This window comes from Ictalurus furcatus, chromosome 22 (assembly GCF_023375685.1).
Source record: "Ictalurus furcatus strain D&B chromosome 22, Billie_1.0, whole genome shotgun sequence".
Taxonomy (NCBI): Eukaryota; Metazoa; Chordata; class Actinopteri; order Siluriformes; family Ictaluridae; genus Ictalurus; species Ictalurus furcatus.
The window spans coordinates 5,807,296-5,825,739 of NC_071276.1; the positions used below are offsets into that span (position 1 = coordinate 5,807,296).

Genomic DNA, 18,444 nt, shown 5'->3' on the forward strand with positions numbered 1-18,444 from the left:
CTGAGAGAGAGAGAGAGAGAGAGAGAGAGATGCAGGAAAATACAGTTGGGTGTGAGTGAGCAAGGGTTTAAGACATAGAGAGAGATGTGCATTATGCTGCTGCAGCATTACACTCACTAAACGGTTTGTGGCTCAGCCTGCCTGACAACCCCTGCAGCACAAACGAGAGAGAGAGAGAGAGAGAGAGAGAGAGAGAGAGAGAGCGTGCAAAAGACAGAGAGAGTGTGTGAGAGGGAACTGACAAAGGAGGGTGGGCAGGCTCATTTGGCCGCTGCGGGGCTGCGTAGCAGAAGCAACGCAGCACTCTCCGGTGGCACACACTTGCACCAGCACAGACCCAGCAGCCGAGTCCTGGACCACCGGCCATGGCACAAGCCGCCAAACACCTGCGTAAGAACAAGGATTTAGAGGCTCTTGCTGAGCAAGAGAGGAAAGAAAAGGAGGAGGAGAGAGTAAAGAAGAGGAGTCGCTCACGGGACAAAAAGCGCAAGGTAAGGGGGTAAGACAGATGGAGCGTGGGGAGAGGGAACGATGGAGCAACGGGTAGGGAAGGGAAAAGCAGCGGGAGAACGAGAAAAGACTGGACGCAGATCATTTTTTTAGATAGGTGTTGGGACAGCAGTGGTGCAACGTGGGAAACACACCTGCAGCAAACATGCTCCCAGACATCTACATACTAAGCCATGCATGAGACATGAGGAGGGGCAGTAAGGAATATGAACAGCACACAGACATACTCATTCTAGGAAGGTGCACAGAGTGCAGTGCAAGCCTCAAGCACATCATGAACTAGGCTTCATGGCATGTACCGGTTCCTCTGTGAATATACACAGTACAACACCTCTGTGAGACCAATTATGAATTGTATGGAGCAGAATTGGTTTCTGCTTGTCATGCTGATGGTCAGTGCATTGCAAGCTGTGATTCTAGTTTCCTCCGGAGCACTGCAGAGTGTTATATTAGTGCAGCTCACTGGAAGGGTGTCTGTGTACCTGTGTCTGTGGTGGGACAGACATAAATCATTTCTCTCTCTCCCTCTCTCTCTGTCTATTGTGCTTGTTTGCTGAATGAAAAGACCACAGTTGGGTGACTGTTTCAATATATAACCAAAAAACAAAGCAAAACAATCAAATAATGAAGAAGAAAAAAAAAAAACGTTTTTGTTGAAGTCTGAAAAGATATTTGGTGAGAATTGTTTACATTCATACCTGTATTCACATGCTGTTTTAAGACTGTTGTCCTTTAAATGTAGTATTATTCAGGGATTTTATACTGTTTGTCCATGTGGACTGCTTATCTTTCTGTGTGTCTGCCTGCCTGTCATCCTATCTATCTATCTATCTATCTATCTATCTATCTATCTATCTATCTGTCTCTCTGTCTGTCTCTGTCTGTCTATCATCTATCTATCTATCTATCGATCTATCTATCTATCTATCTGTCTCTCTGTCTGTCTGTCTGTCTGTCTATCATCTATCTATCTATCTATCGATCTATCTATCTGTCTCTCTGTCTCTCTGTCTGTCTGTCTGTCTATCATCTATCTATCTATCTATCGATCTATCTATCTATCTGTCTGTCTGTCTCTCTGTCTGTCTGTCTATCATCTATCTATCTATCTATCTATCTATCTATCTCTCTCTGTCTGTCTGTCTGTCTGTCTGCTACATGTGGTTATTATATTAATACCACAAAGCTTCACACACACACACACACACACACACACACACACACACACACACACTTTGGGGTTATATTTGAAATGCTTAGAGGCTTTCATCTTGGCGCTCAAGTTTGCTAGAGTTTGTATCTACAAATATTGCCATCTCAAATTATAACCCCTTATAGTACTACTGACTGAACATTTATTGTTGTGTTTGTTGTAGTTAGTTGTAGAATCCTTCTGTCATCAGAAGGATTCACCCTTCCCAACTCAAAAGATACGCAAACAATAGTTAGGAATTTGAGACCGGTTTACTGGTTTAACATCTGATGACTTTATTTATACAAAATGATGAAAATTTTCAATAATGAGACAGTTTTGTGCGTGGATACATGACTGCCTGAAATCTGATAATAAGCAACGTGTACAGTATTCACAAACACAACATTATATTCAGTGTTAAGCCAAGACAGGCTCTGTGCTGCTCTTGGTCCCATTGGTGCTGAGCCAGCACTCTCTAAGTCTCTTCCTGCCTACTACTTTGGAGCATGATTTATGCTGTATGCTATGGAACGAAGAGCCATGACTCCGTGTCTCCCTCAGGGGGGAAAAAAATCATCTTATATTTGTCTTCTCTATTGTCTTTGGTTCCTTGGTACACTTTCAAAAGAATTTATACAAGAACAAGTCACAGCGTAGTTGTTTTGTTGCCGAGACGGTATGTTGTTTAGAATACGCAGCACTGCAGTGTTGCTGATATTTCATGCACACATTTTCACTAGTTTGTATACAGTTTTGGTGATCAATCCAGCTTCGTATCTTTGTTGATAAGATCTTGATTTACTTTTTAGAATGTTGCTACGTTCAAAGTGCCATCCATGTCAATCGGCTATTCACTTTCAGTCAGACTGAAATCTTTACACATTCCCAACTATGGCTTCCACTTTAATTAAAAAGGTGTATTATATGCGAACTGCTCTCTTCAATTCAGACCACAGGTTCCCCATGGTTTAAACCCAGAGACTGTCCATTGCGAAACCATTTCTGTGTTGATTTGGGGTCATAATTGGGATTTTGGGCCAAAATATCTTGGTACTTAGCAGAATTCATGATATCATCATTCTTCATTAGTTCTCCTTTTCTGAGCGTAACAGAGAAATGTCGTAGTAATTCTATTCACATTTGGTGGTGTTTAGGTGCTGCATTATATGTGGGGTTCTCGGGAAGGGCTGCTTTCCTGCAACCTCTCTAAACAGCTTGTTGTATGGCGGTCATAAATAACAGTTCATTTTGAAACCCAAGCGATGAGCTAAACTGTGCAGTTGTGCAGGTCAACACCATCTGTCTCTCTTGTTTTTATTTTTTTATTGGTCTAGCAAACAAGTATTTTAACATTGGATAGAGAGACTCTCATGACAGATGATCAACCACTGACTTTTGATCACAGCCAATCTGCATACACACAAGATTACCTTGTTTAATCAAATAAAACTCTCTAATAACCTTTTTTTAATGATTTTTTTTCCTTCTGTCAGTCTATAATGGCTCTGAAAACTCATTGTGTGGTAATATTCAACAGTTTGTTTTCTCATTAGAAACCAGAGTTTCTGTAGACCATGTCTGGACCATCTGAAGCTGAGGCTGCTTTTTTTGTTGAAAGCCATTTTAATAATAAGATGTATATGCATGGACGGCAGTGGGAGTTTTCAGCAACAGCTGAAATGTGAGCATTTTGTTTCCAATTTGGTGCAAAGGTGTGCCTTTACTACAGGGAAGAAATCTGCCACTTCAAAACCATACTAAGGCACTTTACATTTTTCACTTCAATATGTCAACCATCTGTATATCATGATAAGGTGGCTCAACCCTAGTGCAGCCGCATACCAATACTTTCAAAAGTTATAAAATGGATCAAGTGTGGATTTAGTGCAGTCATCCCACTCCAATAATTTCAGGGATGTAGAAAAAAATAGCCTTGATTTTGAACTTTGTAATACTATGAAAAGGTCTATGAAATGGCATGACTTGACAGGTAGAGCTCCCATACCTTTGGTGACAATATAGATATCAGGCTCCTAGCAATCTGAAACCTGGTGCTTGTTTCTAAGGAAGGGCCAAGACCCAGTTCTCTAAACCTATAAACTATTTCACTGAAAGCCTTGTGAATACTTGTCTTGATTTTCCTCAACCGTTCCTAAATTCTCAATATCTGCTAAGTTGTTAGGAATGGCTGTACAGATTTCTCACTTATTGACATGACAAAGCCTTTGTTGGTTGCTAGGAGTCCAAAGGCAATATCTATAGGTATCTTCTATGTGTTCAACATGTCCAACATACAAAATATGGGCCTTGTTCTGACCTTTTAATATCCTAGGGATAATGAAAGGAGTGCGGTTCTTTAATGGTGTGGGATTCAAAATTGATTTACTTGTCAAAAGTTTTTTCAGGACACCAAAAAAGCACTAATGATATTCCCGACAGGCATCTTGCTACATGACTTGCTTTTGTTCTTTCATTGCCATTACTATTGCATTAGTAAAGTGATAGGTTGTGATAAGAATATCTTTAGTGACTAGCTCTACTGAGATGACCTCTAATTTCATTGGTTGTCTGAATGTTAATAAGAGGAGAAGTCTTTACTTTCCCCTCGACATCTGTGTTTGTGACTAGTAAAACTGACACCTTGTTAAATGTGTTCAACTCATAAATGGGCCATCTCGGGGTGATTCTGGAAGCCAGTTAGCCCGAGGACCTCAGAAACTACAAGCCGGCACTGGGATTCAATTTCATCATCTTAAATTTGGTTGGAGATCTGGTTAGTCTGGCTTAACCTAAGCAATTTAGCAGTCTTTGGCTTCCTTCAGACAGATGACTTGACTGATGAGAGGATCAACCTTCTATATCTGCACAAGATCAGTATTATTATTCTAAGGAGAGACCACCACTTTGAATCATCCTGTTTAAAAAAGCAGCACAGACAAAATCTAATGCCACTGCTGGAGACCAAATGGTTGCTTTCTCTCACAAGGTTGATGACATCTGCCCCCAAAAAACTGAGGTTCAGGTTTACTGATGGGTGACATTATGTGAGAGTTGAACTTACCAACAGAATCATCTTCTGAGCCAGTACTCCCCTCCACCTTACTGTAATGTTTGGAATTGACATGGCCAAGAACAACTTAACCTTAAGTTTGTTGAACTTACCTTGTTATAAAGCAGCAGTATACCAACACACCACCTTGCAAAGACATGCTGCTCTAATCAGGATCTCCCAGGATCCCAGACCATCCACACCCTGTCCAGAACAATGCCATGATTATGCTATTTGAAGCTATAGTAGTATTTTACACATAATTTGCTTTTTTTTAAAGCTATTTTTTTTCTCTGCCTCATCTATTAGGCTTTCTTTCTTTTTTCTTTCTTTTTTTTTATAACAAGCCTCTCAGTGATTACAGGCTTTAACTAAATTTGAGCTTGTAACATGCTAATAGGATTCATGAGGTCATCAGTGGAAACATATGAGAGGTTAGAGATTTAGAAGTCAACAGTCACCCATAATTGGCATACATGTGCTTAGAGCCTCAACAGTTATTTAATAATGTTGAAGTATGGGATAGGCTCCAGGTTCCCCACGATCCTGTGTTGGATATGCGGTACAGAAAATGGATGGATTGATGGAAGTATTAAACACTGTTAATTACTGATTTCAAGGACAAGGTTTAGGCCACTTTGCTTAGGTAATAACAAGCCATTATGATTGAACACAGAAAAAATGTAACCCAGTACATTAGGAAGCCTAAAAAGATACTTCAGGCGGGTGAGAAAGCCTTCTCTCCAACAACACTGTTGGTGTTCAAGAACTGAGCAGAAATATTACTGCCCTCTGCAACTGTGGAATAAGCAGAATCACATAATGTTTAGTTAAGATTTGTGAGAGGCTCTTGGGCAAAGGCAGATTAACACACAGACTAGCAGACTGTATCCTAGGTACCGGCCAGATTAGAGGGTCTATGACTTATGATTTGACGATTGGTAATCTGTGATGAGTTCAAATGTTCAATTTATTTATGTGGATTTCATGTCACTACTGTGTATCAGCAACTAATGTCCAGCAGGAATATGCATGTGATTTGGAGGGGGAGTTTGCAAATGAAATCTGATAAATCAGGGAATTTATTAAAGGAAATGAGAACACATCAGCAAGGCTGTGACTACAACAAATTACGTGGAGGAAACTGCAGTCAGTATTCCCAAATTGTTGATATTGCGCTCCGATTTTTCCCGACTTTGCCAGTTAGACAGGGAGTGATCTTTTTCAAAACCAGCACTGGTTAAACTAGGCTTAGATCGACAATGGATCAGAAGAGGCTAAATCAGCTGGTTCTGATGTCCATAGAGAGTGATATCATGTGCAGATTGAACTTTCCTTATAAAGGAATCTGCTGCCAGAAAAACAAGAAAGAAAATCCACTAAAGGTAAGAACATGCTTTGTTGTTATGAAACGCCATTTTATTTATTTACTGTCTTTTATCAGGCTATCTGTCCTATTCTATATCCATAGCCATGTTAATGGTTTATTACAGTCTATTGGCTGTAATATAGCTAAGCTTTATTTGATGCTACAGTTGCTGTTATTGGTGCTGATGGCCAGTCTCAGCTAGTGTGCAAATTAGTTCTGTTGTCAGTTTGCCGTTTGGCTGTGAATCATTTGTACATTCACTAACAGTACACCTGTTGAGTTTATCTGAAAATAGTTAAACACTAAATGAATTGTGGGGCAACAATCTTATGAATGTATACTTTATAGTATGTGGTTGAATTTATTCCATCCTGCTGAGCTTAGTCTGTGAAACAATGCTGTAATCGGGATAGTAGCGTAGGCTATACTACTACTGTTCCCTATGTACGTGTGTGTCCCCTGTGTACTCTGCGTCATATTCTGCTCGACTCGGTAGTAGTAAGCTTTTGTTCTAAACACGTGGGTTGGACAGTCTACACAATGCGTAGCCTGGGGCCTCCAGTCAACTTAAAACGCTACCGCTCTTGGGTCTACAAATTTTACTATGTATTGGTATTCATAGTAACTGGGAATGAAAGGCTCTCTGTAATCTTCATAATTTAAGTTTAAGGATCATTTAAGCAAAATTCCACACTATTGTGCAGCTCATCATAGTCCTCAAACCTCAAACCTCAAAAACAGACAAAGGCTTCAACTTACCTAAAGAACAGCTAGCTTTGCTTCTTCATAATAGTTAGGTACTTCAACCACCTAAAACGTGTTTTATTTATTGAATTTGATCACGTTCTGGCTGTCCCATGTTCACAAGTAATGGTTAGATCTCAGCCATCATGAGAAACCACTCCCACCCACTTCAAAAGACAGTGTGTTGTAGAGAACATTGAGCAGCTGGCTAGTCCTGACTTTGCAGGTCCTTTTTGTCCTTGCAGCCATCAGACTGTACAACACCACCATTAGCTCATTCACCTGAACTTAATATGTGTACTGTGTATATGTTTTCATAATCTAAACATTTTAATTCATGTTTACCAGACTTTTATGCTATTCATGCAGCACATAAGCATAGTCTCGGAACTACAAATTACACTAATAATTGGGTCCAGGAATCACTTTTCACAGCCTCGAATCACAGGAATCCACAGGAATCACACTTCACAAGTCTATGCTAGGGTTCTGACTCCATCCGACTCCGTCTGATAGTCGCACTTAGGATTCAGAAGGAACAGTACAGTTACTGCCCAGCTAGTGGAACTGTGAATCAACTCTTTTGGGGGTCATGGGAGTATGCTAATCCAGTCTACACATATTTTGTGGATTTGGAGAAGGTCTGTAACATTTATTGTGGGTGGTACAGCACTGCAGTCCAGTCTCTGTAGGAGTGCAGTCAGAGTGTCATGTTTCTTTACATTAAGTTAAAACCATTTGTGGTAGTTGTCGGAGGTTGTCAGACTCCAACAAGGGTGTGTCTTGCCTTCAATCCTGTTTGTGGTTTTCATGGACAGGATATCAAGACACAGGCAAGGATGGAGAGGTGTCCAGTATGGGATGTGGACCTGCACTGCGACATTTTGCTGCTGCTGAGTGTGAAGCAGCAGCATGAACATCTGCACCAAGGTCATGGTTTTCTCCCAGAAAAGAGTGGGACATTCCTGGCCTTGCCCCTGGTGGAGGAGTATCTTGGGATCTTATTCAAGAATGCTGTGAGATTGATAAATGGATTGGGTCAGCAGCAGCAGTGTTGCAGTTGCTGTACTGGTCTGTGTACTGGTCTGTGTACTGGTCTATCTATGTCCATATCCACACCTACGGTCACAAGCTGACAGAAAGAATAAGGTTGCAAGTATTAGCACCAGAATTAGGTTCCTCAGTAGGGTTGCTGTTCTTACTCTCCCTGATTGGGTGAGGTGCTCAATAATCCAGAAGAAACTTGGAGTATAGCCACTGCTCCTGTGAATCAAGACGAGTCAGCCAAGGTGGTTTGGGCACCTCACAAGGAAGCTCCCTGGTAGAGCTGTACCAAGTACACCCCACTGGACAGATACCTGGGGCAGACCCAGGACATGCAGAAGAGATTATATTTCACCTTGATAACATCTAGGGATCCCAAAGCAAAGAGGAGCTCGATCCTGCAGTTGGGGATAGAGAAATCCTGGCTGGATTTCTGTATCTCTAGCTTGTTGTCACTGTATTATCCACTTGGAAAAGTGTAAGGAAAATGAATGCATGAAAAATTAATAAATGAAATGAGTATTATTTTAAGCTCGAAATAAATGTTTAATACTATGGGGCTAATGTATGTTACAGAAAGTAATAGTTTATTTTATACTAGCTTACATTAATGCAGGGGTTCCCAAACGTTTTGGGCAAATGATTCCAAATGGATATTATGGATTTTCTGCGACCCCCAGCCATGACCACCTTACACGCCTTAAATTCCAAATGTATAATTTAGGACTACTGTAATATTTGAACATTTTATTATGTCAGTAAGAATACATAAGCATGATGTAAGTGACTAAAAACCAAATGAATGTTCCTTTCACATTGACTGAAAATGATACATGCCTGGGTGGTGTGATACGGACAGACATGAAGCAGAAAAACTGGGTTTATACATGACACTGTGTGTGCATGCAGAAGCAGCAGCAACGTGAGTGCCATTGTTCACACACTTGCCTGTGTATCTCATATACCTCCAGAAGATTTAAAAGCATTGTTCACTAGATGGCACATCAGTGCCAAAACATCCCAGTCCTGGTGGTTTCCACATCCGGACTGTAAAAGATGATTTCGTGCACAGCAGTACACACACTGACAAGCTCGCTTTCTCTATAAAACTTTTGCTGTTCTTGTGATTATTGTCATGAGCTACATCTCAAATCTGACCTGACATTCAAAGTATTAAATAATCTAGATAATTCAGAAGACTATTAAGCAAAACACACCTTTCTGTAGGTAGCTACATTAGAGTTAAAAAAAAAAATCCAAACACTAACTGTAATTGGAAAAATGGTTAGTGTTAGTACTTAATAAGAATCATTCTTAAATTCCCAACTAAAATTCCCAACACATCAGGGAGGTGTGTCTGAGGAAAGAAAATATACTGAAAAAGCTGTCAATATCACACAGCGAATGAGTAACAATATCCAACGATTAAGCAGATGTGGTAACATTAGCTTCCTAATTATATATTGACTGACCTCTCTGTAAAGTCAGAGTTTCGTTATAGTTTCAGAAATTCAGACACGTTTTTAATAAAGTTATTTAATTATGTATGTATGTAGGTATGTATGTATGTATGTATGTACAGCTGCAATCAAAATGATTCAACCCCCAGTGCAAATCAGGTTTATTGTCAAAATTTACAGACTTTCAGCTGTCTGTGATGAACAAATCAAACAAAAGCAATTGAAATAGTTCAACACAACAAATGCTTCAAGTGGTTTCCCCAAATTCAACTGAAAATGCACATTATAATGATTTCTCCAGTTTCAAAATTATTCACCCCTTCATGGCAAGCATCTTTAGTACTTAGTAGAGCTCCTTTTGCTGTTCTTCTGGCAGTGCTCCTGAGGAATCGTAACCCGTTCCTCATGAGCAATGGCCTCCAGTTCAGTAATATTCTTGGGTTTGTGTGCTGCAACCACCTTCTTCAAATCCCACCAGAGATTTTTGATGGGGTTCAAGTCAGGTGACTGTGATGGCCCTGTAGAATCTTCCAGGACTTCTTCTGCATCTAAGCCTTGGTGGAATTTGAGGTATGCTTGTCATCATTGTCCTGTTGGAAGGTCCAATGACGCCCAAGCTTCAGCTTCCTCACAGACAGCATGATGTTTTCTCCTAGGATTTCCTGATACTTCAATGAATCCATCTCGCCTTCCACACGCTGCAGGTTTCCAGTGGCAGAGGATGCAAAGCAGCCCCAGAGCATCACAAAGCCACCACCATGCTTGACTGTGGACAGAGTGTTCTTTCTTCATTCTTCTTCCTCCAGACATACCGCTGATCCATCGTGCCAAAAAGTTCCAGTTTTGTCGCTCCACAGAAAAGAATCCTAAAACTTCTGTGGCTTATTTTTATGATTTTGAGCGACTTTTCTTGCGATTTTGGGTCAGTAGCGGTGTACGTCTTGGAGTTCTGACATGGAAACCTTCTGCGTTTAGTACGTGCCATACTGTGCTCACTGAAACCTCAGTGCCTGTTGCCACCAAGTCTTGCTGAAGGTCTTTTGCAGTCATTCGAGGGGTTTTCCCAACCTGCCTTCTCAAAAATCTGCTTGCAGCCATTTATAGCTTCCTTTTTCTGCCCTTTCCAGGTATTTCATACATTTTCTGCTCCTAGCCAGTTCAGGTATTTTATGTGTTCCAGTTCAAGCACACCTGGTGCATCTAATGAAGCCCTTGCTTGAAACAACATATATTTTCCATATTTGTGCTGTTGTGAGGGATTCTATTCAGGGGGTTGAATAATTTTGAAACTGGAGAAATCATTATAAGTTGCATTTTCAGTTTGCTTTTAAATTTTGACAATAAACCTGATTTGCATTGGGGTTGAATAAGTTTGATTGCAACTGTATGTATGTATGTATATATGTATGTATGTATGTATGTATGTATGTATGTATGTATATATGTATGTATGTATGTATGTATATATGTATGTATGTATGTATGTATGTATGTATGTATGCAGTGCATAACTTGTAAATCTGCAGGTTCCGGAACAATAAGAGGGTAGTGACCAGCAGGTCGGGAGGCATGCGAAAGGTCACGGTCCCGAACGTACAGACATGTAAAAGTGCTTCCAGCATCTCAGGTAGCCAACGATATTCAGTGCTGACAGGTAGGCCTGTGTAACTGATCACACTGGTACAGCGACGTAATAGCATAACGAACTTAATAGCAGTGAGTATTCTCAGTACAAAGGGAAACATTTATAGATCGCACATTCTATCAGTTTATGTGCTGTCACCTCAGTTAGCTACAAAACAGATTTGCCCAAAGCACTTCAAAAACAAAGCTACGTTTCATACAGTAAACGTACTTACAATAAACATTAACTGCACAATATAATCAAGAAAAAATCATCTTATCTAAAACAAAATATTCCACAAAGCTGTCATGTCGATGTCCTCCTCCTCTCCCTGTGTCCCTTACGTATCCAAGCGCACAAATGGATTGAACTCTGTAAGCGGTGGACCCATGATGTTCAAAAACTTCGGAGATGAGATGGTGGGGATTAGAAGGGATTCACGCTGCGAGCGACAAATGAGATTCATTTTGGGGTAACCCTGCTCACGCTCCACTCGAGATCAGTGTGGTGTTCACAGTAGCCATCAGCTGCCTCCGTCCTTCTGGAACTTTTGTCTATTTGAGTCCCTGTACTCCCTAAAAGCCCGAATGACTGTACATGGGCTGTTAACTGTATTTCATTTCTGGCAGTCAATCTCAATTTCAAAGCCATGTGCAGACTGACAACGTTTAGCCTTGTAAGCGCATCTAAAAGCCTTTCACAGTCAGGTTAGCGTTATCACTGCTAGCTGTGGGAACGGTCACCAAACTGCTTCATCAGAGACCTGCTGCTGCTCGCTCTCTTGGACTATTGCCTTTTTAGTATTTTGTTTGTGTTCTTGCTGGTAACGAGAACTGCTTTCTTTTTGCCATGAAAACACTCTACAATACATACTACGTGAATGTAGGCTTCGCTTCATGACAACAAATTCAGGTGAACGCTGATCTTGAAATGATTACGTTATGTGAAAGAGGCATTGATCAGCTATTAGCGTTAGTTGAGCATTTCTGTTGCTGCTTTTTCTTGTTGTTCTGTTTTACTTTTGGTGAATTAAAAACTGAAACAATTTGTTTTGATAATATTGCTATAATAATTTGCTATAATTGCTATAATATTATAGACTTTACATCCAGCTGCAGAGGTGCTGGATCCACATAAATAGGTTCCGGAATGCAGGTGGGCTTTGTTTTAGAGGTTTTAGAGGATCCTGTTAAGCTCTGTATGTATGTATGTATGTATATATGTGACTCAAAATTCTGAACAAAAAACATAGCTGTTTCTAGCACTATGCAGCTCACGCTTTTGTTGCACTTAATGAATGAATAAAACCCACGTCTATGGATCTTCTTTCAGATATTCATATATAACCACAGTCTTAACTAAAATTCTCCCCAAAATAATAAAATATCCAAAATAATGTGATGCCATATTAGCGCTTGCCTGCAGCGAAGAGTTCTTTCTTTTTCTGTTTTGACTAAGATAGTTAATTGAAGTTAAACCCATGTCCAGTTGACTGGTGCGTTGTTATTTTCCAGCTGCATTCAGCTGGTGATTGCCATTCTGTGCTCTGGCTCCTTCCCCGGAGGGAGTCCTGTGCATGACTCAGCACAACACACTCCCAAATAATTCACTCATTTTTATAGCAGGTTGTAGGGCTTGCGTGACTCGGCAATTTAGGGAATGTGGGTGTTTCTGCACCTGTGTGTGTGTGTGTGTGTGTGTGTGTGTGTGTGTGTTTGTGTGTTTAGACTTATATTAGGAAGAAATTAACGATTGTTCCTCCAAAGACTGAATTTAATCAATTCAAAAAAGATAAAATCGGTAGGATTTTGGGCATTTCACCTTCTACAGTGCACAATATCATTAAAAGATTCAAGGAATCCGGTTAAATCTCGGTGCGTAAAGAGCGAGGCTGAAAACCACTTCTGAATGCGCGTGATCTCAGATCCCTCAGACATCACTGTATTAAAATCCGTCACGAGTCTGTAATGGAGATCCTGACATGGGCTCGGGAATACTTTGGTAAACCTTTGTCACTCAGCACCATTCGCCGCTGCATCCACAGATGCAAGTTAAGGCGTTACTATGCAAAGCAGAAGACATACATCAACACTGTCCTGAAGTGCCGCCAACGTCACTGGTCTCGGTCTCATCTGAGATGGACAGTAGCACAGTGGAATCGTGTTTTGTGGTCCCACGAGTCAACATTTCTAATCGTTTTTGGATAAAACAGCCATCGTGTTCTCCGAGCCAAAGAGGATAAGGACCATCCAAGCTGTTATCAGTGTCAGGTCCAAAAGCCAGCGTCTGTCATGGTATGTGAGTGTGTCAGTGTCCATGGCATGGGTAACTTGCACATCTGTGAGGGCAGCATTAATGCAGAAAGATATGTACACAATTTGGAGCAACACATGCTGCCATCCAGAGCAGAACAACGCCAAACCACATTCTGCCCGGATTACAAGTGCATGGTTGTGTGAGCAGAGAGTCGGGTGCGAGCATGGCCTGCTGCAGTCCTGACCTGTCTCCCATTGAGAATGTGTGGCACATTATGAAGCTCAAAATAAGGCAATGAAGGCCTCGTGCAGTTGTGCATCTGAAGAAATGCATAATGGATCAATGGGGGAAAATTCTTCTTGCTAAATTTAACCAACTGGTGTCTTCACTCAGCGTCCTAATAAGTGTTATTAAAAGAAAAGGTGATGTTACATGGCGGTAAACAGTCGATTGTCCCACCTTTTTTGGAGTGTATTGCAGTCATCAGATTTTCAATGAGTGCACATTTTCAATAATAAATTAAATTCACAAAGTAAAACATCAATGTGTTAATAATGTGTTTTCAATATAGTACAGGGCGAACTGAATTTTCGGTTGACTCTTTTTTTTTTTTTTTTTTTTTGTATTTTCCATACTGTCCCAACTGTTTCGGAATTGTATTTAGAAAATGGCGGTATTCATCTCTAAAGGTATACTATACCCCAAATTATGGTTAATAATTCTATTAACAAATTATGAACCAGTTAGGATTATGCAGTTTATGCTAACTGGGCTCAGCTGCTTCCTTGGTCGCCAATGTTTTTTCTATGCCATTTTGAATGAACCATTTCTGAATAGTTTATAAAGTAAGATAGTTAATGATGCTTTTTTGGGGGGGAAAAAAAGTTGTGGTTGCTGATGAATGTGAGTGGAAAGAAATATTCAACCTATTTATAAAGATACATTGATTTCTTTATCTTTACCTGTTACAATCAATGTACTGGACTCTATGTTATTTTGGGTCAAAGGTGACCTGAAGCAATGAGCTGATTGATCAAACTGGAGCCTGTCCATACCATGAGTGTATCCTCAATAATAAATAAACCTCTTTATTAAATAAAAGCAATTCATGGATCCAGCCCCTTCCCAAACATCAAGAAGTCCAGTTCTATTATTCACAAGATGGAGACTGAAACATTTTAGATTTATTTTCCGTATAGAGCTCTTCTTTCTTTCGTGGATAAACATGGCGTTATTATTACATTTTTATTGGTTATCCTAGATAAGGCTAAGATAGATTTCCTTAAGGTTTTGATTAGGCTGAAAATATTAATTCTGTGCTGTGTCTGGGGACTGGGTTTAGAATTGGAGCTTATATTGTGTTGTGGTTATCCACAGCTCTTCAGGAGTTTCTCCCTTACTTAAACTTGCAGGTCCATGTGTAGGTGAAACGTACATTATTTAGGGTTTATTTCTCTGCTAGGCTCAGAGTTAAGATTTGCATTGTAATTTGGTTTGTGGTTATACACAACTACTGAAGATTATTTTTTCTCAACTAAAGGTTTCCTCTACTTCGTTCAGAAATTGTTAAAAGTACTTCATACTTGTAATTGATTACTATCTGCACTTTAAAAGGCTTTAAGCTCTTATATAGGCACAACAGTCCACACATTACTTATAAACTGTTATAAACCATTGAGCACTGTTCTTAAGCGTAATACAAAACATCAGCTTACACTATCGAACAGTAAACAAAACAAAAGAGAGAGAGAGAGAGATTTTTCAGAAAGGAAACGGACTGACACTGTAGCTGTGCTATCATTAAAATTATATGAAAAATAGACCTGGTGTATTCATATGACTTTTATATATATATATATATATATATATATATATATATATATATATATATATATATATATATATATAAAACCATATGCATAGATTGATGTGTTTCTTTAAGAAAGCAGACTTTAGGGTTATACTGCTGCATTAATTATAGAGTGGAAAGGGCTCTATTAAGGCGTTTGCTTTGGAGGAATGGTTCGCTGCTGCTACATTAATTTATCTTGAACTAAATGTACTGCTTGAATTTTTTTCTTGTCATATCTTAATAAACTCAGAAAGCCAGATAAAGTCAGTTGGTATAAATGAAATCTTAATGCTAGAACATTTTATAATTGAGCCAAACAACTATCAATTTGTCCAGGACTGGGCGACTGAGCACATACACCCAAAGAGCAGACTGTCTGATGCAAAATGAAGTCTCCAAGAACCCGAAATTTCATCACAGGATCTGCTAGTAAGTCTTGCAACTGTTGGTGTCAAAGTTCATGCTTCTACAATCAGAAAGAGATTGCACAAATTTGACCTGCATGGGAGGTGTGCCAGGAAAAAGCCTTTGTTGTCTAAAAAGAACATTAAAGCAAGACTACACTTTGCCAATGAGCATATAGGAATAGACCAGGCCTTTTGGAATAATGTGCTCTGGACAGACGAATCAAAGATAGAGTTGTTTGGCCACAGTAACAGCATACATGTTTGGCACAGACTAAAGACAGCTTTTCAGGAGAAGCACCTCATACCAACTGTGAATCACAGTGGTGGAAATGTTATGGTTTGGGGTTGCTTTGCTGCCTCAGGCACTAAGAATTCTGCATCATATCAAAGTGTGCTTGAAGATAATGTGCGGCCATCTGTCCAGAAGTTGAAGTTGAATTGAAACTGGACATTTCAACAGGATAATGATATTAAACACACTAGCAACTCCACCAAGGAATGGCTCAAAAAGAAGAATTTGGGAATTTGGGAAGGATACAATCAAGAATATTGCAACTGAAAGAATATTGCATGGAAGAGTGATCAAAGATTCCAGCGAGCCTGGTGGACAGTGATGCACCAGAAGTTATTTCCAGACTATATAACCTCACTATGGCCTATTACAGTCTCTTCCATTTATTTTATTATTCACATTCTCTTACTCCATCATGGTCATCAACAAGGACGAAATTTAATCCTAGCGATAATTTCCAAATGCAGTTTGTACATTAAAAAGGACAGAACCATGACTCTGTCCTTGGTCAGTGCTGTGCTTTGCATTGTTACAACCTTTCCTGTCCTCCCAATTCTGTGCTGCAGCAAACATCACACCCTCATGGAGACAAGTATTAAAACTGAAATGGCCCTAGGATTTAGTTTTTAAATTTATTTATATATATGTACATTAAGCTGTATTTGCCATATATATATATATATTAACATATATTAATGTCAGAGAGGAAGCAAGAAAGTGGCAAAAATAGCTGATGAAAATATCAAAATTATCCTGTCCTCAACATACTAATAGAAATACTGGTATATGACAATATTTTATATACAAATTGGCCAAATAAATTCAGTGAAGATCTCTAATTTCAATTCACTTCAATTTTATTCATAAAGCAGCTTTACAGAAATATATAAATTCAGGATTTAAATTTTACATTTGTAAAATTTTTATTTGTATTTTTTATTTTATTAATTTTACATATTTATAAATTCATACACAAACAAATCCACTTCAAAAATTTTTTTTTCCAAAAACAACAGACTGATTTCAAACATTAATTATATAAATGAATTCAATTGTTGTGCAGAAAGATTTTAAAAAGAATCATTTAAATCTTTCAATATGTAATAAATATAGCTGAAGGTATATGTATATGTTGATGAGCTAATCTAACTTTCTATGATGAGATGAAGCAATATTTTAAAAAGAGCTTTAAACAGCAAAATATATGCTTAACTAGTTTTAGAGACTTCTTTATTGCTGTAATATGGTAATACTTATGGCATGACAATTTGAGACCTTTCAATTAATAAAGCTCTATCTGACAATTCTGTGGTTTTAAGACAATGAGCAATAAATAAAAAATAACCATAAGCGTTAGCAGATATGTCTTTATTTTTAAAAATACTTTTGGGCAATATTCGCACATATATTCAATGGCAAGTATAAATAACATATTTATAACATTAACTTATCCAAGGTCTCAATTTTACAAAATGTAAAGAGTCACCGCAGAATTATTGAATACTAGGCCATGACATTTTCTTTAAGAAATATTCATGAATTTGAGGTGGGATGCATTATTACTTCGAATATCAAGTAAGATGTAGTTGAATGATATTTTAGGTGAAGCAGATACAGACATCGCCCTCTAGTGTTGATACACTGTAGCAGTTCAAATGTTGTAAATTCATGTACTGCCTCTCTCACTGCCAGCCAGAATGGTTTATCAGCTCATATGCCCTCGCTTACCCCCTCTCTATCTCTCCAACTCACACACACACACTTTCCCCTTGTACATCCAGTTCATGATGCAGTGTAATGGAGTCCCTCTAGGCAAAACCAGCATTTTCACACCATCTGTTATGTCCACACTGAAACTGATCTTTCCTTATGAAAGCCTCCTTCCCTGACCACGTATGACTAAATCTGCCATGCCAAATGTTAAAATCTTCCATTCCAAGACAATAGACATAATTAACCAAATTGGTCCATGTCTAATTATACTGTCGCTTCCTGTAACAATACGTAGGACTGCCTTAAACTTTATCAACTACTAGTTAATATTAATCATCACACTCACATTTTTTATTTGTACAATAAATTATAGGAAACATTTTAACAACGAATATATAACTTAGTCACATAACTAACCATTTCACCTCTATAGATGCATCATTATTAAAATATTAGCTGCTTGTATTCTACTCTTTTTTTTTTTTCTTTTTTTTCTTTTTACTCCCATTGCTTGTGCAGTAAAATGTGCTTCATTCTGGCACGCTCATTTTTTTCTTATTTCCTTACCTATCACCCCGAGGTAATATGAACCAGTTTCATTCCTATGAGTCTACTGTGCCCATATATAGGTGTGGGAGCCGTTCAGGCTCCAGATGGTCCCAGTGATAGCTCAGCACCTCACACTGCTTTTGATCAACGCTAGGCACTTGGTTACGTCAGACACACTGCTGCCTCACAGGGGGAATCCTGCTGGAACTGGAGAGGAAATGCAACTTGATGAATATTTGCTTCATCCTCGGTAGTTTGTGTGTGTGTGTGTGTGTGTGTGTGTGTTGGTTCAACACAATCCATATCCATTGCAATATCCTGTGCCAAACATTATAGCAATTTGTGGTATTATGAAGCTGCATTATGGCTGGAATGAGGGC

The 18,444-nt window shown here is 39.1% G+C and overlaps 1 protein-coding gene across 1 annotated transcript in view; it reads left to right on the forward strand.

The window, feature by feature from the left end:
- The first annotated feature begins 350 nt into the window (after nt 1-350).
- ank1a (ankyrin 1, erythrocytic a) overlaps nt 351-18,444 on the forward strand; it is a 110,964-nt gene continuing 92,870 nt past the window's right edge. Inside the window, exon 1 of the mRNA XM_053610541.1 lies at nt 351-491. Coding sequence (XP_053466516.1) covers nt 366-491 — 126 coding nt within the window. The 5' untranslated portion in view covers nt 351-365. The remainder of the gene's footprint in view (nt 492-18,444) is intronic.